The sequence below is a fragment of the Phasianus colchicus genome, chromosome Z (assembly GCF_987193195.1).
Source record: "Phasianus colchicus chromosome Z, bPhaCol1.hap1.1, whole genome shotgun sequence".
NCBI classification, from domain to species: domain Eukaryota; kingdom Metazoa; phylum Chordata; class Aves; order Galliformes; family Phasianidae; genus Phasianus; species Phasianus colchicus.
In genome coordinates, this window is record NC_143476.1 from 91601665 (window position 1) to 91628480 (window position 26816).

At 40.2% G+C, this 26816-nt stretch overlaps 1 protein-coding gene across 2 annotated transcripts in view; it reads left to right on the forward strand.

Moving 5' to 3' along the window:
* WDR7 (WD repeat domain 7) overlaps positions 1-26816 on the forward strand; it is a 114796-nt gene that overhangs the window by 44941 nt on the left and 43039 nt on the right. For both annotated transcript variants that reach the window (XM_090132346.1, XM_090132347.1), the window contains exons 19-20: positions 1124-1237; positions 18817-19038. In XM_090132346.1, the coding sequence (XP_089988472.1) occupies positions 1124-1237; positions 18817-19038 (336 nt within the window). The remainder of the gene's footprint in view (positions 1-1123; positions 1238-18816; positions 19039-26816) is intronic.

Here is a 26816-nt window from a genome sequence, read left to right on the forward strand (position 1 = left end):
GAAACAGGCCACACTGGGAGACAGCTATGATCAAACTCCTGAGAGAGCTTCTCTCCATGTGGTTTATTAAGAACCATTGTCTTTTCACTTATAAACCATATTTTTACGTTTGGAGAAGATGAGTCATTTATCACATCAAAACTACTCCAAACTGAAAAAATGTGTGTGTTTGTTATTTTATTTTTCATAAGGAAGCTGTACAAATGGCAGAGGAGCAGCAAGGGAATAGGCAGGACTTGCTCACCCTGTGCTAGTTGACAGCCTGGAGTAGCAAAGGGAAAGGCATTCCAGATTTATTTCTTTTTGAAGCTTGGTTGGTGCTGACAAAGGGCTGTAGTCCTTTTTTAATGGGATCTTAATGCCTCTATAGATGGCAAATCTAATGCCACAATCAGGAAAGCAGCAATCTCTTCATATAATAAGATTTTTGATAGCTGACATAAAGGATACATCAGGAGGAAAGAAATCTTATCTGGGCTCTCTTCAGTCTGCTCCTTCAGCTTTCCTAAAGCTCTTTGGGAACACTATTTGTGAGGCTGTGCTTTTTCACTCTTAGCAAAACGCTTCTTTTGATAGTGCCTTGATGGAATTGCAGTAAGGTCTGGGCAGGGTCTCATAAAGGTTAAAGCTGGGCACAGTATACACCAGTGAATGATAACCTCCTGTGGTGTTACATGGTATGATTTAGCGTCCATAATACAATTTGCAAGAGCAATTAACTCATACATCACAACCAAATTATGTAGAATGGTTCAGATGAAGGAATGTACTCTGAAAGTGGCATGGAAAGAGTTCTTTTTTGGTGGGAGAGATTGCAGGATTAATAGGAGATGTGAGAGAAGTTCTGCTGAACTCAGTTTTATGGCTAAATAGGATGTGTCTCTGTTTCTGATTGTTTTAATCATGCTAGGTAAAAAGGAAGTATATGAGAAATCTACACTGTGGAGAACGTTTATAAATGAAAGGTTTGTATTACAGGAAGTCAGAAAATAGTTTATCTTTGCTTTATCTGCATTTTGTAGTGCTACATTGCAACAGAAGATGATTTTATTTTTTCCTAATGTAGGGTTGTTATCTAAGAAAACCACTGACTTCTATGGGTGTTTGGCTGTTATTTTTTCAGCTGGAGTAACCACGGAAGCCATTCAAACTGCTACTGCAAGCCCAGATTCATTGGGAACAGAGGCAAAAGTTCAGGAGGAAGAGCATGATCTAGTGGATGACGACATCACAGCTGGTGAGCTTAATGAAATGGATTTCTTTCTTTTTTTCTTTTTTTTTAACTTACTGAGTACAATGCAAAAGAGAAGGAACACTTTCTGACTTTTCATACTTCTTGTGTGAAAATGAAACATATGCTTAACTCTAACTACTGTCATTTTACTGCGTTGCTTCTGAAACAAATATTTTTCAGTGTGTTTTGAGTTTTCTAGTCTGCCTGCAGCTGACATATTTAGCTCTTCGGTTTGATTCTTTACAGTTACTTCTTAAACGATTTACCATGGTGAAAAGCCTGATGGCAGGGGTGCTGCCATCATAATACACTTCACTGAACTGTATTTTTTTCAGTGAGTAAATGCTGTTAGTTTGTCATACATGGAGTTCAAGTATGTTTTGGTTCTAAAAGACTAATATAGCTTTTTACCGTTGCTGTATGTTTCCGTAGACTGGTGGATGGATGGTTGAGAATTCTGGCCCCTCAAGGCATGTTCTGAAATGACAGACCATACAAAAACAAACATTTAATTACAACTGTTATCTTTTGATTCTTTTGTTCATGCTTGTCTGTACATCATCGTGGGGAAAATACTTGTATGCTCAGTATCAGTACCCTCAGAATTTGAATGACTACAGTATGTATTTTAGCATAGCATACCACAGATTACAGATCACAAAAGCTATGCTGTTTTGTCAGCTCAGACTATGTTGTCTGAGCTTTTTATAGATTTTTGTGAAAGTCGGAAAGAAAACTATTTATTCCTATTGACCAGAAGACTGTTAGTATGCCAGATGGAGTTTTGGGTCAAGTCTCTGGTTGAAGGTGACTGAGACAAGATTCCTGCTGGTTGAAGAGTAGACTGTTTGGAGCACAGAGTATTAATACAGGCTGTTTGGAAAAGACTTGAAAGATTTACAGGGGAGGAAGAGTGCTAGAGATGCCTGTAAGATCTGGGGGAATATGTGGGAACTGTCAAAAACAGCAATGGATAGAAGCTGAAAAAATGGAAATAGAGAACGGAAATTAGTGAAAGGGCTTAGAGTACTCTGAAATGCTTTTCACAGCATATCCATTACATTGTGTTTCTCAGAGAAACGTAGAATCTACTTGGTCCCACATCTTTTGGAGGCCAACTGGTTCCTCTTCTGGAAGCCTTGGTAACAGCAGCATTACCAACAGGCATGAGTTGTATCATTCCCTCATTCCCCTTTGCCCTATGTATTTTTCAGGGGAAAGGTGGAAAATGGGCCACTTTATTGGAGGCAGTTCTGAATGATGTGCATTTTCTTGCTCCCTGCTATTCCTGATCAAAGCAATTGAGCTTTAAAAGCTGTGTTCTGAGTAAACACAAAATTTCAATCTACAATTGAATGCAATCAGTTTAGTGTTTGTAAAAAATTAATTCAAACATTTTGAAGCTTACCTTGTCATCTTTAAACATGATGCAGCTTCTTTCTATAGTGGTCCTTTTAGAGCTAATACTTATTGATTGACTGCACAAAGTAATACCAGTGTGCAGTGGTCAACAGGATTTTTTTCCAATTCAAATTGGTATTCACCAAATGCTCTCATTCCTTCAAATAATTTTTTAAAAGGATCACTTCCACATTGGTCCTTTTAGAGATTAAAGCAGTTTAGCTTAGCTTGCTGAAAAGCGCTGAAGCCTATTTCTGGGAAACAGCACCACAGTGCCTGTCAGGCATTTTACAACACATGGGCAGGAGTTATATGGGAAACTGGGTCTATCTTCAGATGTACTGAAAAGACACGCAAGAGCAGGCTTCCAAAGCTGTAATAGTAGCTACTGTTATCTTTAATGCCTACAAGGCTTTTCTGGATAACTAAACCTAGAGCAAATATCTTGCTTAAATGATTCACTTTAGAACAGTAGGGTTTTTTTGTTTTGTTTTTGTTTTTTGCTACTTGGGCAGAGAATCTTCTGATTTCATTGACTGAACTTCTTCAAAATATATTTTGTATTTAATATCTTTTATTGCTTTGTAATTTTAATCTTACTTGCTAACTTAATTTTAGGCTCTAAGATATCATCCAGCTTTTTTTTTTTTAGAAGTATAAGTCTGTTTTTAAATCGGTAAGTGAAGGAAATAAGGAAGAATAAACATAGTGTTGTTACGTGTTTGGAAATGTGACTGTCTGCATTTAAGGTGTGCTTGGAACATACAGAGCAGCATCTACAGGGATAATAAAACAAACGCACTGCTGAGCACGTAACAAAGATAAAGGGTCAGATGTCACCAGTGCTGTGAAAAAGGCAGTGTTGTAGCGCCTCAGTACCTCTGCTGACAGATTTATTTACTAGCATAGAAAATGGTGTAACAGTGCAGATAGACTCTTTAGGAATTCAATGAGTTTCTCATGTTCAAATGAAGGCCTTCAAGGAAGTAACTTTTAGGTTGCAGAAGTGTGTGCCTTTGAGCTGTGCAGTGTTGCCTTAGTACTGGACATAAATAATGTATTGGGCCACGGTAAGACACATATTCTAAATCTTGTATGGGTTGCTCTTACACTTAATCAGCAGTACTTCCCCAGGCCCCTGGATATGGGGCTGGGCACAGCTCTAGGGGCCTTGCTGGGGCAGGGGGGAACTTGAGGACCCTTCCCATCTCAGCCAGGCTATGACTTCTGGAATGAGTGGGAGCTTTGGCGTTGCAAAATGGGGAATTTTTCCACAGCAGTTTCTTTTTGTAGCAATGACTTTGCTCGCATTAGCATTGACAGTGATGCTTGCAAAGCACAAACCCTTTCCTGGTACTAATTAAATATTAATTTGTTAAACATTTTTCCCCTCTTTCATAAAGTCTAGATATCATGTACCGTCACCACAGCTGCAAAGATTACAGAAGTACTGACTGCCTTGGTTTTGTAGCTAAAGGCTTGCAGAAATACAGTGGTGCATTACATTTGTGACTGGGCTGGGCTTCACACAGCAGCAAGCTAAGCAGTGCTTAGTGAACTTTGAGGCTTCTGGTAGCAATTTGAATGTAATGCTGGGAGATTCCATTGAGCTGAATACAAGGTACACTGCTTCTGGGGGAAGGGGCTTAGGTGGCTAGAGACTGTCACACAATTGCAGGGGCTGGGGGGGATAATCTGCTAAAGCAGGTTTCCTACAGTAGGAAAAAGATTTTGTGCCCTCTAATTGAGTCGATTACACAAACTGGTGGATATTTTATGCTTTATTTCTAGGAACTATTCAAAACAAGCTATAGATGTTAGGGAAGCTCAGGGTAAAGGCTTCTGAGACAACTCTTATAGCTGCTACAGGGTGACAATGACAACAACACTGATAGTTGCCCTCAGCTGCCTTGTTGTGAAAGGGTGAGATTCCAACAGGAGGCCTGATGATTGACAAAGCTGGGTAAACTCTCGTCAGACCCATTATTCTGGGTTGGTATTCCAAGGCCAGATTGGATGGGGTCCTGGGCAGCCTGGTCTAGCAATAAATGGGATTGTTGGTGGCTCTGCATGGGGCAGGGGGTTTGGAGATGCATGATCCTTGAGGTCTGTTCCAACCCGGGCCATTCTGTTATTCCAAAGGATTTGATATTCAAAAAGCTGGAAGGTAGAGGATGGAGACTGCTTTAAGTTCAGAAATAAGAATTATTATTTGTCTAAGAAAGTTTTAGAAAAAAAAATCTAAATTTATGAAAATATGCGTACCCTGGTCCAGTAAAGGTTGTCTTGGTGCCTTCAAGTCTGAAGCAAGCTTCTGTGTTAGACCTATGCATCCTTAGCTCTGGGCTCTGCAGAGGATCTAGCAGTTGTCCTTCCAAGGGCAGAGCAGCGAGCACTGCTTTTTTGGGGCTCCTTTTTGCAGAAGCGCTGTGTGTGATGCACTGTTTCTTCCTACCTGCTGTTGTGATGTGATAGTAAGTCCTAAGGCAGTACAGAAGAGCTCTGAGCGTACTCCTTGTTTAGCCACGTGGCCAAAGGAGCCCCAGCCAAGAATGCTTGGTGCATCTTGTGCAGGTTGTAATGTCTGGTATACCAGCAGAACTGCAGCAGTGACAGCAGTTCACACACAGAAGGTTATATGGAAAAAAAAAGCTAGGAGTGTTACTGATAATGTTTGTTAACTTGAAAGCTTAATCTTTTGAATAATTTCCTGTAATATTAGGAAACCTATTTTGTTGTGTAATGAGTAGTATTTTTTAGGCAATAATTATCCATTAACTGGTGACATCAGAAGCACGGATTATTGTTAGTTTATTTCATATTTTAAAACTAAGAATGACTCTGAAGGCACCAACAGTATTTGTCTATGTTATTTTGAAGGTTCAGCAATTTGCAGTCATGGTTTTTGTATTGTCTTAGCACAACATTTGCAGAAATGTTGAATTTCCACCATATTTTGAGTAGTAATTATTTTACCCCTAGATGTTCTGATGTTGGTACAATCAAACTATTTTAAGCAGTTTTAATTTAGTTCCTAGTTGATATATTATTTTTTGCTATTACACTTTTTAGCTCAAAGGCTTCTATTGTAACAGAAGAAAAATATTTCATTTGCTTACCAGAAGTAGTGCGCGGTAACTTACTAAACCATATGCTGTGCTTCTATTTTGCTTTTTTGCTCCCTTCTTACTCTTGTTAATATATTGAGTCTCTGGACTGCTTTGGTGGTTTCTGTGCATTCTCTTGTGCTGTTGGAGCCAGACGTGGAAGCAGAAGCGACAGGTGCCGTTGCCCAGTGCTGCCCTCCCCTCCTCTTGCAGCCTTCTCTCTAAGGTTTGCTGTGAGGTGGAGGTGCACAACAAACGACACCATCTGCCATCCCCAGCAGCCAAGCCAGCAGCCCACTGTTCAGCACAATGTGGGTGCCAAAAGAGTCAATCTCTGGACGAAATTCCTGCTGGGTTTCTTTCAAGCAGCACAGACCAAACTTGAACACCTTCACCGCGTCACATACATTTGTGTATCTCTAAGGTCCAGCATAGAGAGATAAAAGATGCACTTAATTTGTATTTAATAACCTATTAGAAAACCATCTACCACATTGTGCACTGGCTATTATGTAAAACACGAGAAAAAAATGAGGTTTTACCATCTAAAGCAAACTTCATCCCGTTCGGATGGTAATGAAAAAAGTCAAAATATGCACCACTCTTTATCTTTTCCATTACAGTAAAAAATGAAATGTGGATGCCACAAACACCAGTTATTCAACATACAGATGTTAATTTTTAATGGAGTATTCTGTGTTCTAATCGGAATTTTGAAGCACCTTGAGAAGTCTGTCTAATCAGATATGTGCACACAGAAATATAAAAAACTAACAAAGAATATAATTTCCTATAATTTCCTGCAATTTGTCTTTGATTGTCTACAAGAAAGCATAAAGTTGTAGGTGAAATACTTTATTTAAAAAAAAAAAAAAAAAAAAAAGCTTTTGTTTATGTTTAAGAAATGCAAAGAAATGTAATTCATGTAGAACAAGGATTTCTCACCAAAGCTGTGTGCAGTTGAAGAGATGTGGGCATCTGCCATTCAAGCAGATGTCATCCAGTAAGTACCATTAAGAAATCTGTTCTTTGTGAGAGGGTGATGGGCAGGACATCTGTCTGAATGGCATCTGTCAGTGCTGGGCAGTGCTGTATGCCTTCATTAAGGAAGTGCAGCAGAGAACTGATCTGTTTGAGGTGTCAGACATGCTTCTAATTAATAGCAGAAGCACACAGCAGAGCAGTTACAGAGTTCTGCCAGGCTCAAGCAGTGGCTGTGATGCACACCAGCCTGTCACTTTGTGTTTAGTTCTGTGGGTGTAGAAATAACTGATGTTTCTAAAATGACAGTTAATATAAAAATAAGAGCCTTGGCAAAAAGCTAGCAAACCAGTATAGAAATGTTTGAAAGAGATAAGTTGAATGAAGGGCTGTATGTACTTTGATTACAGTGCTGTGAAGTATCTTTGTCCTCTATTGAAAGCAGCATCCGTTTCAATTCATCTTCTGAGCTACAGAGATGGAAAAAAGAAAACTCCAGACATTTGAGCGTGCATGGCAGCCTGGCTTTGCTGTACAGCTGTTTGCTCAGCAGCTGGAATATGTCGTCTTAGTAAGCTGGTTCTGAAAGTCCAGGCAAAATCTTTTTGTGCTCTATCCTTCATGCAATATAACTCATTGTATCAATCCTTATGCACTCTTATTTGTAGGTGGAAGTGAAAAGTCAGCTTGTCTGTGTGTGTAACACATCAGTACTATATGAGTGTGGATCTGGACTCTTCTGAAGTCCTTTTGTCTGTGCTGGTGGCTGATGTCTTCTTCTATCTCTGCCCTTTGTGGTGTAGTTCCTTTGGAAAGTTTCATTAATGTAGGAAAAACTAGTTCTCATTGTCTTAGTCTATCATCTGCATCTGAATTGTATTCTTTCATCTACTTATCTTTTCTCAATAACATTAGGCAGAAATGCTTCAACTTGATGTTTTCTTTAATACAATTAAAGATTTATGAAAGGTTATTACAATTTTTTTTTTCCCCAGAGTAATGTTCTCAGATATAGCACAGGCTGTAAAAGCCACGTGTAAAAATGCTATTTTTCTAGTATTCTTGAGTCCCGATTTCTTTCTGTTTTTATTCAGTTAACATGTTAGGTAGAATTGCAATCAAAATCTTTGTAGTTCTCATGCTTTTTCTTTTTTGGTCTAATAATAGTGTAATGGTGTTTGAAGTGTATGGCGGGAATATGCTTAAATCCATGCAAGGTTTTCTTTGATTATTGAGGCAACTGAGCATATCAGCAGTTTGTTTATGCTCTCCATTGGGTTGGCTGCTGTGGGCAGTGCTGTGGGAAGTTGGAAGGCAACCAGTTCTGGAACATTTCTTAGCCAACTTATTTTAGAGCTGGAGCAGGTGACAGCACTCCTGCAGGAGGTGCTTACATCCTGGTATGTGACAGTATTAGAGCAGCTTCTAGTATCTGTTATCTTCAGAAGTTAGGGAGTGATGAGCAGCAGCTTCTTTAAATTTAATTTGGGTTGCATTTGCTTAAATAGTCCTTGTGCTGAGGAGATGGAATTAAAAATCCTGGAAATCTTTGTTCTGTTCCTTTTGCATCTTACTTTTACGTTTCTCATGATAGCTTTGTGCCTAATCTTGTCATATATTGCCTGAACACTTCCTGTAACCGAGCAACATGCAGACTGCTGTTCTTGGGGTAGTCCTTTCAGAAGTCCCCACTTTATCAATTTATAGCCCTTTCTCTGTTTACTGCTGTTGTGACTTTCATGCTGTAACACCTTCTTTGACCTATTTCCCTCCTTAAAAATAACAAGTTTTGTCTCAGCCATAAGTAACTCTTATGCTGGACTTCAAAACGATGTGTTGAAATCACAGAAGTAGCTAGAGGCATCCAGTGCTGCAAGAGCCTGCAACCATAAACATAAACCAGCGGAGAAGCCCCTATCCTTTGCCTTCCCCAAGGCAAGTCTCATCTGGTCATTTGGATGTGGTGAGTGGTTGTTTCATTTCACAGCATCTTCTTCTGGTCATATCCCAGCAGAAGCACCCAGTGCAGGACAGCTTTGGCTAGCTGATGTGTCCTTTCCTGGAACTTCTCTGGTCTTTCTGTTGCCACAGAGGAAATATAGTGGTGTGACATCTTGACTGGTATGAAATGAGAAGTGTCATCTTAGTCACATCATTTCTGTGTGTGCATCTCTTCCAGCAATGGTTTTGGATGTTTTTTCCATCACTGGTGGATCTTTTTCTCCACTTATCGCAAATGTTTTTGAAAATCTTTTGTAGTTAGGCATAGCCCTTCAATTTTGACATGTAACCCACCCCTCTCCATGCATGTTTTGCAGGAGCTGATGATAAGAAAAACATAAAACATGGAGAATTTTGGCTGGGCTCCGTACTCAATGAAAAGAGAGCTGTAAGCTTTATCACAGTTTCAAGCTGTGCATCTTGCCAGAGAGTGTTAGGAGCAGTGAGAAACAAAAGCTCCAAGAGGTACTAGGTTGACAATTGGAACAACCAGCAGTGGGTACCAGTGTGCACCTTTAAGCTCCTGACTTTAGTGTGCTGGAGTTTCCTTCTCTGCCTCTTTCTACTAACCCTAGGAAGTTAGACTTGAGTCTCTCCCTGACTGCATGCAGCATTCCTCAGGCTGCCTTGCTCCGTGGGTAGGGTTGGAAAGGAAAGAAAATCTTCATCTAACACAATGAAAATAGAAGCTGGTTGGCCCAATCTTCTAGTTTATTAAAAAGTATATATATATATATGTGTGTCCACACGTTTAATAATTCTAGGCTTTATTGTTTGATATATAAGCACACATTGCGTTAAGAAAACAGTTTGACCCTCTCTATGGCTAACTATATTTTGAGCATCCAATTAGCCACAGCAAAATCAGAGAATGTTGGTCTTAAAATTAGTCCTATTGACACATTTTTTTAAATGACATTTCCTGCAATTTGTGTTGCAGTTTTTGCAAGTGGATTGATGCAAAGAATTTTTAAGTTTGAAGACCTGTTCCTCTTGTTGTTTGGCCTCACTCTGCTCTAAACTATTTTACATGAAGATAGAGATCTGAGATGTGTGAAAGGTTTTTCTTTTAACGTTTCAATAGCAGCTGGTTTTATACTCTTGTATAGCCTTTTTCTATACCCTCTGTAACTTTATTCTGCACAGATACTTTTTCAGATTAGTAATTTAAAACAATATTTGTCTGCCTGGCATATGGAAAAATCTGTTAGAAGATTTAGAATATGTAAATAAAATCCAACTAGCAGTAACTTCTTATATTGGAAATTACTTGTTTTCACATTTCAGATAGCTGTATTTTAGCAGCGGTAATTATTCAGAAATAAAATATAATGTAACCTGTACTGAACTTTGTTAGAAAAATTATTGCTTCAGTAGTAGCTTGTGTATGCAAACACTTTAATTTTATCTACTTAAGCAAGAGAGAAAGAAAGTAAAGTTTGTACGTTGCATTCTTTTACCAGTCTCTGCACTTTGATAAATAAATAGATCATCTAAGATTCAATAGGCCAATTGCAGCATATAATAGCTATTCAGAGGCAATTAAACTGCCTTTTTTCATGCCGGCATGTGAGAGTGCCCTTTCACAACCTTCAACTTGATTTGTGGTGATTCAAAATTAACTTAAAGGTCTTGTTTGCTGACAGCTTAAAGCTTAATTGACTGAAAGCCAAATAGAGTGTGTTCTGCATTCAGCACCAGAGCTATTGCTGGAGCCGCACGGCAGCGCCGGGTCCCTCTGCTCTGTGGGCCTGGTGCTGCCTGCACTGAGCTGTGTCCTGCCTCGCAGCGAGCTGGGTGCTGCCTTGCACTGAGCTGGGTGCAGCAGGGTGAGATTGGAGGTGCCCGGGAGCAGCAGCATCGGTGTTCAGGGGGTTTTACGTGGCAGTCCTAAACTGTGCTGCAAAGCACATCATTGCTAACCTGTGCGTTGTGCTGCTGGCAAAATTCGCTGTGAAACGTAGCCCTGATCTCAGCCTAAACGCTTTTTCTTATGCTGCTGGGAGCTTTCAATTTCCCTGAATTTTTTTCATAGAGGGGAAGAAAAAAAAAAAAAGGTGTTTTGTCTTGAAGCTGTGATGCTTAGCTTGGTGCTGTTCATCAGCCACGGCTTCCTACGTGCAGATCTCCCGCCCCTCCCAGCAGGGGCTGATGCAAAGCACCCAGCAGGGGCCAGCTGGAGACAAATGGGGAGGTGGGCTTTGTGTGTTACAGAATGGTCGGTAAGGGTGTGTGTAATACATCTAGAAGATGTATTAAATCATTGCAAAATAATCTTTAAGCAGTGGGAATTTAGATCAGTAGTCACAATTGGAATGGTGTTAAAAGCAAGGCAGCTTAAATTGTAGGCATAGGGTATAATAGGTGCATCAGAAGCATGTAACAACAGCTTACGTGTTTTCTCCTGTAAATTCTTACCGTTCTGTTCATGTGAAAGTCAGATTTTAGTGTGTAAAAGATTAAGAACGTGGATTTTGGTATTGCTATATTTCTTATTGATTTCTTGGCAAATCGTAGCTATCTAATTTTTTCTGCCTCCCTATTGATTTCCAATAGGAGCAACATCTTTTTATAAAGCATCAGGAAAAGTTACCGTTTGGTTTCAAAATGAATATAATGTAACATAGTTTTATGTTTCTTTCAATAAAATTGTAATCATGCTTCAGAATGTAAAGTCGGGATTTGTACTGGTTTTATTGAAGTTTTACCTATGTCCAGACTGATCTGAAACTTGAGAATAAATTTCTTTAATTGACTCTTAATCAACAACTTACTGAAATCTTCTTTGGGGAAAAAAAAAAAAATTCTTCTGTTTACATCTATCTCACTTTATTTATATACAAGCTAGTTACTTCTAATACAAACATTACTAATATAATCTTTATCTGTTTTGCAATATTGGGTTTGCCTGATGGAATTATGCTCTGTTTATAATGTAGTGCAGAGTTATGTAGATGCCCGGAGTTGCCTTGCGTTTATAAAGCTGGAAGATAAATGTCACTGTAATTTTCCTAAAGCTGATAGGCACACTTAGGAAACGTGCTTCTTTGCATACAGTTCACAGTTTTCTTGCCATTGTTCTGATCGATTACAGTTTCTTACCTGTATCATTCCTTTTATTACTGAATACTTCACTGTATTCTGCAGCTCTAGGAACACAAAATGGGCGAGGAGCTTCTCCTCGTGCTGCTAAGAGCAGTGGAAAATAAAGACAAAATGGATCCTCTGCTGTTCAGATGGGGGAATATAGAATACCTCTTATTCAGTGTGATTTGCTTTGATTTAAAGCACAGTATTTAAGCATCAAAACTTTTCTCATCACTGGTTATAGTGATCTTGATCAAAATTCTGGAAAGGTATCGTGAACATTTAAAGTGCTTTTGTTTATGACTCATTTACGTAGGCAGTAGCACAGAGGGATACAGATTTCTGGAAACTGCAGCACAAAGCTCCATTTAAAAATTAAAGTGACGAGGTTAGGGAACAATTAATACTGCATAAACGTGTGTTTGTGGTTTTCAGATGTGATACGAAACAATCAAATGTTGCTATGGTAAAATTTATTCCCAGGTTATTAAAACTTGAGGCTATATGGCTTTCAGTGGAATTAAATTAGTGTAAGATGTTGATTGCTCAGTTGAGCTTGTTGGTGAAGATGCATGCTGAAGAGTGTAGCTAATTGGTTTCTGTGCTGTTTGGAAGGAAATGGGACATTTCAGCACACAGCTCACAGAGCAATGGTGAGAAAGGAGAGGGTTAATGCAGAGAGATAATAGGTTAACCCTGTATTCCAGAAAAGAAATTTGCTGCTGCTTTACACACTGTCAGATATTTGATTAGTTTCTTAAATGTTTTTTCGTTTTTCGTTGGTGTGTTACAGATAGAAAATGACTGACAACAACAACTTCAGTATTTGCAGGTAGATGGAATTCATTTGTTTATGAGTTCCACGTGACCTCATTATAAAGTAGTAATTGGCACATTCTGCTTCCAGGAGCAGAAGAGTTGCAGTCATGCCAAATAGAAATCTGTAGATGCATGGATGTAATGAATAAGTATCATCTATCTCTAACTTTAATCTGAAGTAGGCTGTGATTTAGGCAACACTGCACAGCTTTTGCAAGACACAAAGCATTTTTGGTAAATCCCAAAGTAACCGTGCTCGTGTTTTCCTTTCCTTTTTGGTGCAAAATAAATTAAAGGCTCGCGTGAGCAACTCATAAGGCATGGCTTGGGTGTGGAGCAGGCTGAATTTGGACAGGACTGGCATTGCAACGAGGCTGCTGCTCCAGGTGTGTGAGTGCAAGGAAGAGTGCTGCATAGTGTGTGTGCACATCCCCAAGTGCTAATAAGCGTGGCACGCCGCATGCACGCTGCGTGGATACTGAGCAGATTCAGGCGTTGAGCTTTTTAGGAAGAATGAGTGATGGCTAATGATTATTTAATGACAGATCTCTGGGCTGAAAGGCACTTAGCACTCAAAGAGTACTGCAAAGCCTATTTCTCAAAGCTTCCGACAGGTTTATTTGGTCTCACCTTGAGTAGAGCAGTGCTGTATTGATTTCATTGGTGTGGATTTAAACACACTATTGGCTTAAAATAGCACCACCTATGCAGAAGAAAATCAGGGCCTTAACCCTTCGGGTTGCCAGTAGCAGCTCTGTAGTGTTTGGCTATAGGCTAACAGATTACTGATGGCCTTTTGTACCCCGAATGCTATCATTTTTAATTATGCACTGCAGTTTTTCAATAATGTCTGTTTCGTAGCATTCAGTGTGGATAAGGCATGGGGATTTGCGTGTGGGTTCTGACCTCTGTGTTCCTGGCCAGAGGTGGACGGTGGAGTCAGAGCCCTTGGATCTGACATTGGGTCTTTGCTGAAATATTGAACCACGTGAATTTTTTGTATTTCAAAATTTGAAAATCTTGGTGGCTGCAACAGTCTTTTCTAAATAATAATAATAACCGTCATCGTCATCTATACTCATCTAATAAATGTTATTATTCCCCATGAGGGGTTTTATAATTCTCTTTCTAAAGTGCTGCAGCTGGCTGGCTGCATAAAATCAGGTTACTGGCACCACAAAGGGAATATGTTATCAAAAAGCAAACCAGAAAAATGCCCTGGCTTTAATAATACAAAGCTATGTGACTTATTGATATTTAATTATTAAACTTCTCTGTTGTAAGATGCTGTATGAAATATTAGGTAAATGAAGTTTAAACACTTCCAGTTTCTACAGTAGTAACAACGTTCTATTATTTCGCATGCTTTCCTGCAGATATGAAAACAGCAGGACAGGCATTATCAAATAAATGAGACAGTCAGCCAATAGGAAGGAGGGAGGGAAATTAAAAATGGACAAAAACAAACAAAAAAACCCAGCAATTATTTAAAAACAACAACAACAAAAAAACAACCTCCTGTGTTTAGGAACAATTCTTCTGCAAATTCTTAATCTAAATTTATTTTCAGTTGATGTTATCAAGTGTTCTTTCATTAGCTAAGCCTACATATCTCCTTTATAATTGTGAGAACAATGGAAAAGGTGCAGGAAATTTTTTGTGAGATGTATTGGTTTCTTCTTATGTGGCTTCCTTCCCTGTCTAATAGTTTGGTGGCAGATATCTAATAAAACACAGCAAATGATTCATTTAAAAGAAAATACCAGTTGGCATCGCACTAAAATGCCTCTACTTCTTTTCTTGGGGAAATTTCATTCTAACTCTGCATTTCAGCTGTGTATAGGTAATGCCACGGGTACATTCTGCTACTAATCTTTTATATTCTGCTCTAAGTGATGAGAATAGTTATGAAGGAATTGCAGAATACGTTATGCCTTAATGAACAAGCTGCTATTGAAGTCTGTTTGATTCTCCATCCTTTACATATTTCCTGAAACAGCGTAGCTGAAGTACTGTGAAGGCAGCAAAAGGGAAACTGTAAACACGCTTGAGATAACCATAGAAAATAAAAACTGGGTTCCAGAGTTAGCAGTCCCAGTCAGCCTCTTTAACTTGCCACGTACTGCCAGATTTCTGCATTGTGCTTTATTGACTTCCATGCTGTCAGCTAAATTAAAAAATAGATTCACAAAATGAGTTTTCTGTCTGCAAGTATGTACATTTTATAAATACTTTGGAGATTATGGAATTGCTCCAGGTAAAAACAGGGACGGCTTGCAACTTAAAGAATCTGGGAATTTTCTATATTTTTTCCACCATCAATGAGCGTAAGACTGAAAATAGAAATAAATGACTCCAGAGAGCAGAAAACCTTGTATGTTTGCCTTTTTCTTGTAAGCAGTAGGGGAATGCATGCCCTGCACCCAACACCCTTCACCCAGTGCTCTGTTCTGCTGGCCAGAGGAGGGAGCCATGTGTGTAGGAATAACAGAAGTGGCAGAAAGCACCCTTCTTAAATCCTGTCAGGTTAGCAAGGAGACACAGTGGCTTTCGTGAGCTTAAATGAAATAGATTATTTTCTGCCTTTTCCTCATGGTCATTTCATGTTGCAAGTATTTCTGTACTTTTTTCAGTTCTGGATTATTTTGAACACTGTGGCTTTGTAAGCTTCCAGAGGTGCTGAAATTACTGTAATTATTCTTCAGAGTATAATCTTAAAAATTGAAAATGAAGGCAGACCCAAAGTGTGGCTTGACTGGTTAAGAGTCCTGAAGAACTGAAGTAATGTGCCTTTCATTGGCACATCTAATTCAGCAATTTCTGTTTGGCTGTCCTTTCCTTATTTTTCCTTCCTTCCCTCCTTATTTTTCCTTCCTTCCCTCCTTATTTTTCCTTCCTTCCCTCCTTATTTTTCCTTCCTTCCCTCCTTATTTTTCCTTCCTTCCCTCCTTATTTTTCCTTCCTTCCCTCCTTATTTTTCCTTCCTTTCATTCTTTTGCATTTTTTGTTTGCTTTGTTTTGTTTTTGTAGTTTGAAATCGGTGTTTTTTGCCATTTCCTTGTAGAGCACCATGTAAATTTGTTTACATTTATTTACTATAAGAAAATAGTGCACCTGACATGAAAAAATATTCAAATACAATGTTATGGAAATACCAGGCAGTTGCATGGATTCTTGTGAGCCAAGATGCGTGTAAGCAAAAGTGCCTTCCCCCCATCATAGCTCTTGAATGTTCTCCTATAATATTCTCCATAATGCAGAGAAACTGTTACAGTTTTAAAAGTAAGCAGTTTCAGTGCTGGCTTGCCAGGAAGTTTTGTCATTTGTCATTTTGCAAGGTTTCATTTATAGACAGTGACTGCTGACGATGTTCACTTTGTGCTGTGAAATATGGACTGTGACAAAATCATGAGGGCTTTAGTTGTTGGTTTTCTTTGCATCCTTTGAATGGCATCAGAATTCCCAGCCAAACTGATGCAAGCTCTGTTGTGGTCTTGAGCAAATTACGTTATTCACTTAGGTGAAAGTTGTGGGCTTTTTCAGTCCACTCTTCTGTGTGTATGTGTGCATGTATATATACACTTGCATATGTATACACATACACGGAGCAGATACGAGGTACCTGGTAGCAGTCTGTCCCTTACAAAACCCCCTTCAGCCTTAATTCAGATCCATTGATTTCTATTCCAGTTAAACCTGAAGAACTTAATTTGTCTTTTAATCCTTTTATTGTAAGCCAGGATAAAATTAATTTTACCCAAGAACTGTGCAAAGCCAATTAACATGATCTTTAGAGTTATTTAGTAAAGTGCTCCAAACTGTTAAATTCACCCTGACCTCGTGGCTGCACTCTCTGACTGCTTTTTAAATGAAGCAATCAATAACCTGCAGCCTTAACAATTAAAACTTCTGAAATGCTCTACCTGTATGTAGAATGCTTTGTAAATACCCTCTTTGCTTTGTGTTACCCATAAAGCTGCCTCCTCTAAACGTTGTTTAGGTTTAGTTTTCAGAAGGTGATGCGCTTTGGAATATTTAACACAGTCATTTGGTCTGAAGTAAACCCAGGTATAAAGAAATACTTGAATGCATTATGTCCCAGTGTGCAGTGATGGAGGCGTGCTGTTTTCCAAGATACACAGGCACTGTTTTCCAGGGAACATGTGCACTGTTTTCCAAGACACACGTGCACTATTTTCTGAGGAAAATGTGCAACATTAGTGTCCTTCCTCCAGCAGGGCTCCTGCTTCCACGCAGAGCTCTCTGGGGTTATTAATTTCCCCTCCGTGATAGGGTGATCAACTGTCCTGTCAGGAAAATGGATCTCCGTGTCACCCATCGCATGATTAAATGGAGCCACGGCGCGGTGAGAAAATACCAAATTTTCTCGAGACAAATGGAAGTGGAGGAAGGACTACTTCCAGAGACATTATTTCATTTTAGATTCTCCCAAACAGCTGTCAGTTTATTCGTAGGAAATCATTGCCATTCATTTTATGCTTTTGTGAGTAACTAAAAAAAAAAAAAAAAAAAAAAAAGTGAAGGCAAAAATCTTTTATGTATTTTTCTAAATTTCACTTGGAAGTTTTAGCAAAGGAGCGTTACTGCAACTTGCCGTGTGACCAAGAGCCATCGCGGGCACCTGGGTGCTGCTGTCCAGGGTGCTGGGCCGGTCGGGGCAGGGCCTGGTGCTCGGCTCTGGGTGCCGGCTGGGTTGTTGTCTGCTGCCTGATGAGAACTGAGAGTCCTGAGGAATCAGGACCAGCATTTCAGGATGCTCCGATGTCTGTCTTTCAGGGTCCCCGAGCCAGGCCAGCTGTGTGGCCGTGAAAGAGCAGAGTGCAGGGCGATAGGAGCTGCTGTACTCCCTGCTTTGTCTGTGCAGCCCCTTTCCAGCTTTCTCCCTTTCCAGGCAGCCCCTATTGATTTTTTTCCCCCTCTCCTGCCATTGTTCAGCTTTCCATTGGATTTTTCCTCCCCTTCAGCTGGCACGTTTCTGTTGCTACCGCAGTGCTGTTTCTGAACCAGGATGGCTGCATTTGCTTAGATGTAGTCAGCTTTTCTGGAGGTAGCATCTCATTTCCTGTGGAGCACAGGTAGACCTGCATTGGGCATGCTAATTAGCCCTTTCTTAACCTATGCTCTGATGATTTTCATCCAGTGCTGTCTGGCTTCCCTGAAAAGGTTTGGTAGAGGAACCTAAGAGGGGTGTTAAGGCTTTGTTGTTATACATTGGATTTGTATGTCTTTTTTTTTTTTTTTTTTTTTCCCATTGCACTGGGAATTAGCTGAATGTGAGCTGTACTTATCTGGCTGAATGAATACTGTATTTCAGTCTCATAAACTTCTAAGATCTGGCTTCTTTACTCCTAGGAAAAAAAAAAAAGAAAGAAAGAAAGAAAAAGAAAATAACTACAAGGAAAAAACACCTGAAAAACCAAAATCGATCCACCCTTCATCAGCCAAATCTAATATAGCCCAAGAGTTCTTAGTTTCACCAATAATACAAAACTTAGAGTTTTATTTTAAATTTTAAAATTCACTCTTCAGTGAGGTTTTTCCATGATTCCGGAGGATGTTTGTTAAAGAAACATTTGGTATACTGAAATGCTAGGTCAGTGTAATGGCATATATCCTTATGCTAAAATTTAGTAAGAACTAGAATATTATGATGGATCATAACACAGAAGGTTGAGGTCTTTTTGTAATGGAAGTCCAGTATTCCAAAATACAAAATACACCTTGTAAGGTAAAGAAACCAGGGAGGATTTGTATTTGTTACAGAAATTTAGGGTGAACAAAAATCAGGCTAAATATTATCTTTCACAAAAGCAGATAAACCTAATTGTTGGTTATGTTTTTTTCCTCCAGAAAAGACCTATAAAATTGATGATTTTCTGCCTCCCCCTTCCTTTTTTTTTTTTTTTTTCCTTCAGCAAGGTCTTGACAGTTTTTGAAGGAGTGAGATAGCAGTTGCAAAAGTAGCTATTTAGACTTCTGTTGTGCATTTAGGAAGTAAAAGTCATCATCTACAGCAGCTGAAAATTCTGCTAAGGGAAGTAACTGTCCTGAAGACATGCTCTAAGTTAAATGGAATCTCTTTATTTTCTCTGGAAAACAGAATATTTGGAGTGTTATGAGCAGCCCGGCTTTTGTTTTCCTTATAGCTCTTACTTCTTGTTCCAGGCTGCCTGTCTGGTCTCCCGCAGCTGAAGAAGATCTCCACGTCCTATGAGGAACGCAGGAAGCAGGCGACAGCCATTGTTCTGCTGGGTGTGATTGGGGCAGAATTTGGGGCTGAGATTGAGCCCCCCAAGCTGCTGACTCGGCCACGCAGCTCCAGCCAGATCCCCGAGGGCTTTGGGCTGACAAGCGGTGGGTCCAACTATTCTCTGGCGAGGCATACCTGTGAGTATCCCTGTCCCTTGTTCTGGAATTTAGGGTAGGGTGGGGTTTCACAATATCACCATATACTAATGTTTCAGTACACACCAAGTCAGTAAAAAATTTCCTTTCAGGGGATGCAATAAAGTTGAAATGTGGAATGTGCAAATAAGCTGTGTCATAATAAGAGGTGGGTAAGAAGTTGGTGCTCACACAGAGGGCAGAGAAGCATCCAGGATGGCAGCACAGCTGCAGGCAGTGATGCACCAATAGCCAGCAGCAGCCCACTGACACTATCCACCACTGCTGTTGGCACTCCTTGTTCTCTTCATGCTTACACTAAACTCTAAGACTGCATTTATGTAAGTCATACTTTTTTTTCCCTTGAAAATATATCTTGGGCTATAGAGAACAAGAGGGAGGATATAGTGAACACCTGTCCTGCCTCTTAAATTGATAGATCTTCATTGCAGCACTTTGTAACTCTTACTCACAGCAGAGCAGTTCTGTTTCTACCTGAACACTGTCACAGTTTGCTTACTTCACTGCACATAATTCTGAGAAATAGACTCTATAGGATCAATAACCTATGGGAAGACATACTTGGCAATGACTTAAAAGAAAAAAGTGTCTTATGCAAAAAAACCAGACACAGATGAGTTCAATGGAAAATGCTACATAAAATGTTACATTCTGGGGCACGTATGAAATGTAGTCCTGTAGTGCTGCTGTAATTACCCTTCCTACAAACAGTAACAGTGATCTTATATAAGAATGTAAGATACCTGTGCATTGTCAATTTACTGTTAATATTGCAAAATTCAATGGAAGCAGATGCAGCTGTAGTGCTCTAAGCCTGTGGCCAGGTTCCTAAGCATGCTGGTGTGTGTTTTAAGGGAATCTGAAAAAAGTCCCCGTGTCATCTCCCTACTATCTCTCTGAAGTGCTGTGGACTCATTGCTGGTATTGCTGGAAAAACCACCAACTACCTGGTTAGTTATAAAATAACTTCACAGGAAAAGATTTCTCCTCCTGCACTGGTTTAGTCTTCACGTGATGCCCAAGATGTTGGAAGAAAAAAGGACAGAATTGCAAATAACTGAAAAGCAGTGTGCTGTGTGAGCTCAGAGCTATTACCAGGAGACTGGTTCTTATAAGGGGGGGAATGCTTTTGCTAAGCCTGAAGTGGCAAAGAAGACAAAGCAAGGACCTGCACTTCTGCTGGGTCTAGGACCCTGTGAGCCCTATGTGCTAAATAGTCAGTGCTCCAAGCTTAAAACTGATGTGTGTGAGGGCTAGATTATCACAGAGCAGTGCTATTCAGCAAAGTCTTGAAGGCCTCAAGTACTATGGCATGACTGAGGACATTTTTCATTCCCTGTGTATCTGCTTGTTTCTGTTAGAGGATAGTGTTCTTCCTGGTGTCTGTACAAGCTACAGGGACTCCTCTTCAAAAAAGATACAAAATTCATTTTGTTTTTTTCTAGTAATGTTTTACTCTAACTTATTTTTCAATAAAATATGCAGAAAAATAGTTTCAGAATAGTAACTTAAACAATTTTAAATGAAATTTAGGAAAAAAAGTACATTTTTACTTACACAGTAGTACAGTACCATAACAATCATAAATAAAGCTTCATTGCTCTGCTGTTAGATTAAGTACCCTGAGAGCTGCTGCCATGGTGGGGTTGGTGTCCAGTTCCCTTGCCTGCAGAGCACAGGAGTGCTGAGCTACCAGACACTGAACTAAATCGTACCACATTGTACTCGGGAGCTCAGGAACATCCTGCAGCATTGCTTGAGTCACCAATGTAGCCTCCACCATTCACCTGGTGGGCAAACTGCACCAGGGTTTGGAAAGCAAAGGGATGGTTAGTTCTTAGAGCACATGCATGTGATGTGCAAGTAGAATTGAAACTAAAGTCTTGTAATTCATAGGCTCATAGAATAGGTTGAAAAGGACCACAGTGTTCATCTGGTTCCAACCCCCTGCTGTGTTCAGGGTCACCAGCCACCAGACCAGGCTGCCCAGAGCCACATCCAGCCTGGCCTTGAATGCCTCCAGGGCTGGGGCATCCACAGCCTCCTTGGGCAAGCTGTTCCAGTGCCTCACCACCCCCTGTGTGAAGAACTTTCTCCTAGTATCTAACCTAAACCTCCCGTCTCAGTTTCAGACCATTCCCCCTTATCTTATCACCATCCACCCTCACAAACAGCCATTCCCCCTCCTGTTTATACGCTCCCTTCAAGTACTGGAAGGCCACAATGAGGTCTCCCCTCAGCCTTCTCTTCTCCAAGCTAAACAATCCCAGTTCCCTCAACCTTTCCTCACAGGAGAGCTGCTCCAGCCCTCTGACCATCTCAGTGCCCTCCTCTGGACCCGCTCCAAGAGCTCCACGTCCTTTCTGTGCCGGGGGTCCCAGGCCTGGATGGGGCCTCACAAGACTGCAGACGGGGCCTCACAAGAGCCGAGTAGAGGGGGACAACCACCTCCCTCTCCCTGCTGGCCACCCCTTTTTTAATGCAGCCCAGAACACAGTTGACCTTCTGGGCTGCAGACACACCCTGCTGGCTCATGTCCAGCTTCTCATCCACCAGTACCCCCAAGTCCTTCTCCACAGGGCTGCTCTCAAGGAGATCTTCCCCCAGTTTGTATAAATACTTGGGATTGCCCCAGCCCAAGTGCAGCACCCAGCGCTTAGCTGTGTTAAACCTCATTAGGTTCACAAGAGCCCACTTCTCTAGCCTGTCCCAGTCCTTCTGGATGGTTTCTCTTCCTTTTAGTTCTTTATTTTCTCTTCCCCTTTTACAGTTTCTTGCTCATATAAGGAACTGTACCACTCCCAGCTGCTTTCAGTCCTGGAGTTAGCTGATTCTCAGCGGTGTCACCTGGCCAGAAGCTTGGCTGACAGCTGGACCATCTGTGATCTTCACAGCCTCTCTCCTTCTATGTTTTTATTCAGCTATCTGCTTGCTGCTTTTGTTACATTAGGCTTAGCAGAACTGTGAACTCCATCTCTGAACTATTAATCATAATCTCAGGAACACCACACAGTTGTCGGGCTGACTGATAGGGTGAAATTCAGGCTTTAGTGTAGATTAAACTCGACACAGTAAATTTACACTGAAATTTTACATCTGGGCCATAAAGTAATTTGTAAAGTGCTTGAAAAGCCAAAGGAAGATCAGGACGCTTTTGCCTATAGTAGTATAGATTGTGAAAGGCAAATGCCTTATCAAGTGTTAGTTAGATCCCCATCACATCCAAACCAGGTAATCTAAGCTGGAGGTATCAACGTCTTCACATGAGAATTCGTCAAATGAGAGCATTGTTACAACTCTGAGAAAGTGAAGAGTAGTTGGGGTTTACAAAAAAAGAAGAGACGTTTGCTTCTGGTATTAGCAGTAAGCTTGAATCATCATAGAATCATAGAATTGTTAGGGTTGGAAAAAGCCTTTAAAGTCCCCAAGCCCAGCCCATGCCCACCATGCCCACTGACCACATCCCCAAGTGCCACATCTCCATGGTTCTTGAACACCTCCAGCAGTGGAGACTTCACCAGTTTCCTGGGCAGCCTGTGCCAATGCATCACCACTCTGTCAGAAAATTTTTTTTGCTAATATCCAACCTGAACCTCCCTTGGCACAACTTGTTCTTCATCATATTTTACATAAAACTTGCACTCTTATTGCACAAGGAGAGTAAGTTGAATTGGAAAACTTAGTCAAAGCTGCAATGTTCATTTCTTCAGATTTGTGTCTGTTTGAATGTCTGAAGGATTTGGGGAAGCTGAGGTCGTCAAAGTTATGAGAGAAATTGCATGTAGCCTAACGCCATGGTATTTTCTATTTAAAAACAAGTTATCCAAATGAATTAATTCTTCATTTGCACTGTTAATGTGTGCACATTTATCTAAGTTGTACACATTGTGACGTCCTGTATTTAAGAAAATAACTGATAACGTCTTCTTAAGCGAACAGAATTCTGAAATCCACCCAGTGACCTTGCGTGCCATCCCGCATTAATCTCTGTTGACATTACACAGAGTTCATGAGATATTTAATTACAAAATGCCACCCCAATGTTTTCTTATTATAAATGCACCACATTACACTCAAACTGCAGCTAATGCTGTGTTTATTAGGAGAATGGACTAATAAACCTGAGTGGCTAGTTGGTCCTCAAGATGAACATACTTGATTCTGTTGTTAATGCAGGATGTTTTGCAAAGCATCTGCCATCAATGGAGTTGTTAATGGTAAGCATTTCTGCCCTTTAACTCAAACAGAGTCATATGTGGCAGCATGCAGTGGCACTGAGTTATGCAGATGGGTTTTGCAGGCTGTGTTCACACTTCCTTTCTTCCTAAGTGAATTTTTAGTTTTCATTTGGTAACTTAGGGCAGTCACTCCAGTTTGGCTGACCTGCTTAGTGTGGGAACCACTGGCACTTGGGTTCCTACATCAGACTGGTAAGGAAGACACAGCACTGATGAGGGAACCCAGCAGGTGCTGGCAGCAGCAATTAGCAAAGAGGAGCTAAGGATCCTCACCTAAAGGAGCAAGAAATCACCTGAGCAGCAGAGCAAATTAGGCAAACTGGCTCAAAAACCAGCCAACCAAAACTCGATGCACAGCACATTGGGATTAATGCAAATAACTGATGGTACTACTCCTAGTGAGAGACTGTTTTTAGTGAAGGCCATTTCACTGGCTGTTCCTCTGTATCAGTCATGCAGGAGGATGCTGCCCTGTGTTTGGTGAGATGGGGCTGGTTCTGCACTTATCAGTCTGCACGCTTGGAAATTCAGTGCAAGACCAAGATGTGCTCTTGGTAGTTTTTTCTGAGTAGCGATTAGATTGTTCTTAAACAGAATTTGGCCCTGAAGGGGAAAAATAATAGAAGAAAGGAAAAGAGTAGTTTATAGAAATCTTTATGTTAGCCTTAGAGATAATACATAGAAAAAGTAGTCAGTCTGTATGGCGGAAAACAGTCAATCGTTGTGGCAGATATTAAGCCCAAATTTAAATCTGTTGGAATTTTCTTGCTTTCTTTTTGAGCAACAAAATCCAATCTTAAAACTTGAATTCGCATCAAATATGTTATCTGCGATTCCTTCCTTCCTCACAGGGTGGGTGGTGAACAGCCCTCTCTGTTGGAACTACTATTCCCACCTGGCAACAACAGTGGACTTGAAGATTCGGTTCCCTAATCTACATGCAATGCTACCGATGTAAAATCTATATTTTTTTGTATGTCTAATGGGAAAACCAAAATTGCATACGCTTTTTGCTCTTTGGTGTCTGTATTAAGAAATAGTGCCCAAACATTGTCGATCAATACTTTGCATGCTTAAAAAGAGCACTTCAAAATAACTTCTTTATGAAGTGCTGCTTAATAAGCTGTGACAGGTCAATAAATCTGCCTGTGCTTGTGTTTGTAATGAGTGAGATGAAGGGAAGCTCAGAAACTAATTTTATTCATCATACAAATTAATATTATTCCTTCATTAGGTTTGTAGCTTCCAAGTTAATCATTCTTCCCTTAAAAGAACAGGATGGAATTCAGAGTTTCCTCATTTTATAGCCATATGTGTAAGTTAGAGCTGTGTGTGCAAGAATGATCCCAAAGCCAGGAAAGTGCCTGGGAGGTGCGAGATGTTTTGGCTCTTCTGTTTTTATAGAGCAGCAGCACGGGAGAAAGATACACAAAAAGAAGTGATATAATTTTGGTTTGGAAACAGCCATCACAGTTTTCAGTTCACTGTGTAGAGATGGGTGAGCAGATTCCATTGCATCCACAGAGCATGTTACCTCCACGATGTGAGTGCATGGCTATGACCATACACTGGGAGGTGTTTTGTTTTATGTACGAAGATCAGTGTCACTTCCCAGCTTCAGAGCATATCCTGGCTGTTTCCACAGGCAGCGGAGTTGTATTGTGTCACAAGTGGTTGTACCTGGTCCTTACCAACCAAGTGAGTCCTGTTAAAAATCTATATGTGTTATATTTTAAAAGTGTTTACATTCATCTTAGCTTTATAAAAGATCATAGCAAAGGACCATGTGGTCAATTCGGACCTGAGCACAACGTAGGGTGATGATGTTCACAGATGAGTGTTCCAAGTGATCACATCTGCTTAAAAAAATCAGCTACCGTTGTGTGTGATGGGAAAATGTCTGAGATTGGCTCAAGGTTTGGGCAGGCTGCAGTGTGCTGGAAAGAAACAGCTGATGGTGGGCCTTGTGGAAATGGCATCATTGAGAAAGCATGCAGTTTAGATGAAAATAAATAGTATGGCTTAATGATATTATGCAATTAACAGGAATGAAAATAACAGGTGTACTGTACAGTTATCAATCGGGTTATATTCGCTTTCTCCTTCCTGCTGGATTATAAACAAATTTTGGATTAAAATAATGGTAGTTTACTGTTTCTATATCACTGTAATATAATTTCATAGTTAGAGGAAGAAAGCATTTAAGCTAGCAGAGTTGGGTTCTCTCCATAAATTGAAACAAGTCTGATCTAAAACTCATTTACTGTCTTGGAACAGAATTGATCTTGCTTTCACATTTGATTCCCCCACTGCAGTTTTTGAGAGGAAGAAAAATGGCATTGTTAGGTCACTTTAACTAGGCCATGGGTAGGCAGCGAGGACTGGGAATCTGCTATTGCCAACAGCTTTCTTCATTTTCCTTTGTCTCCCTTTGCAAGGATTTATGTAAAATTGTATGGAATTTTGGTACAAAATAGGGCCAGTCTTGGTTTTGCCCACTTGCCAGCACTCCCTGCTGTTTGCTCACTTAATGTTGAAAAGCACAATTAAGCTGTTCTGTACTAATGCTATGAATTTACTACATCTAGAGTCAACTGTTTTGACCTTCTAAACCTGTTACACTTTCAAAATTTATGTTGGTACCTATTATGGAGGAAATATTCTCTTTATGATTAAATATTTCTGAAGTTTGTAAGTCTTCAGAGTGAATGAGGACACTTCCTTTCTGATCAGATAAATAAGGCAAAAAATATATATTTTATTGTAGGGAAAAAAAGAAGAAATCTTTACTGTTCCGAAAAGCATCCAGTTACATACATACTGCAGAAGCAGCACTCAGTAAGGAGACCTTTAATTTTCAAAGTTCTGAGAGTTCGTTGTACATTTCCAGGCAAATGTTGCTTTCAGGTTGGCACAGGCTGCCCAGGGAGGTGGTGGATCACTGTCCCTGGAGGTGTTGAAGACACACAGCGATGTGGCTCCTGGGGTCACGGTTAGTAGGCATGGTGGGATGGGTAGGTGTTGGGCTCAATGGTCTCAGAGGTCTTTTCTAGATTCTGTGACTCCTCTGTGGTTATTTCTCAACACTGCAGCAGTCCCTGAGTAGAAGTGATGAGAGGGCTGTTCGTGTAGGAATGACACAAATGTCTTTGCAGGTCATTTCTTATTCTGACTAAATAAAATGCAATCATGCAAAGTAACTACTTCTTAATACATTGTAAGACCAGGTTTTTGGAAAGAGATTAAAACTCTCTGAGCCCATGCCAGTGCTGAAATTGCTGTAGGAGCTTCACCTGTTGTGCAGATGGAACATAAGTGACTTGAGAGAGCATCAGGAAAATTGAATCCTCTCCTAGCATAAGTTCAGTCGAAGAAATGAAATGTGTCACAGTTAGATAGGAGGCAAAAAAATGCTGGAAGTATGCTGTGTAAAAAGCAGGAGACTTGAAACAATGTGCTCAATGTACATTGTTCAATTTTTTAAGTGTTCATAATTATAACGTTAGAAAAGTTATTCAAATA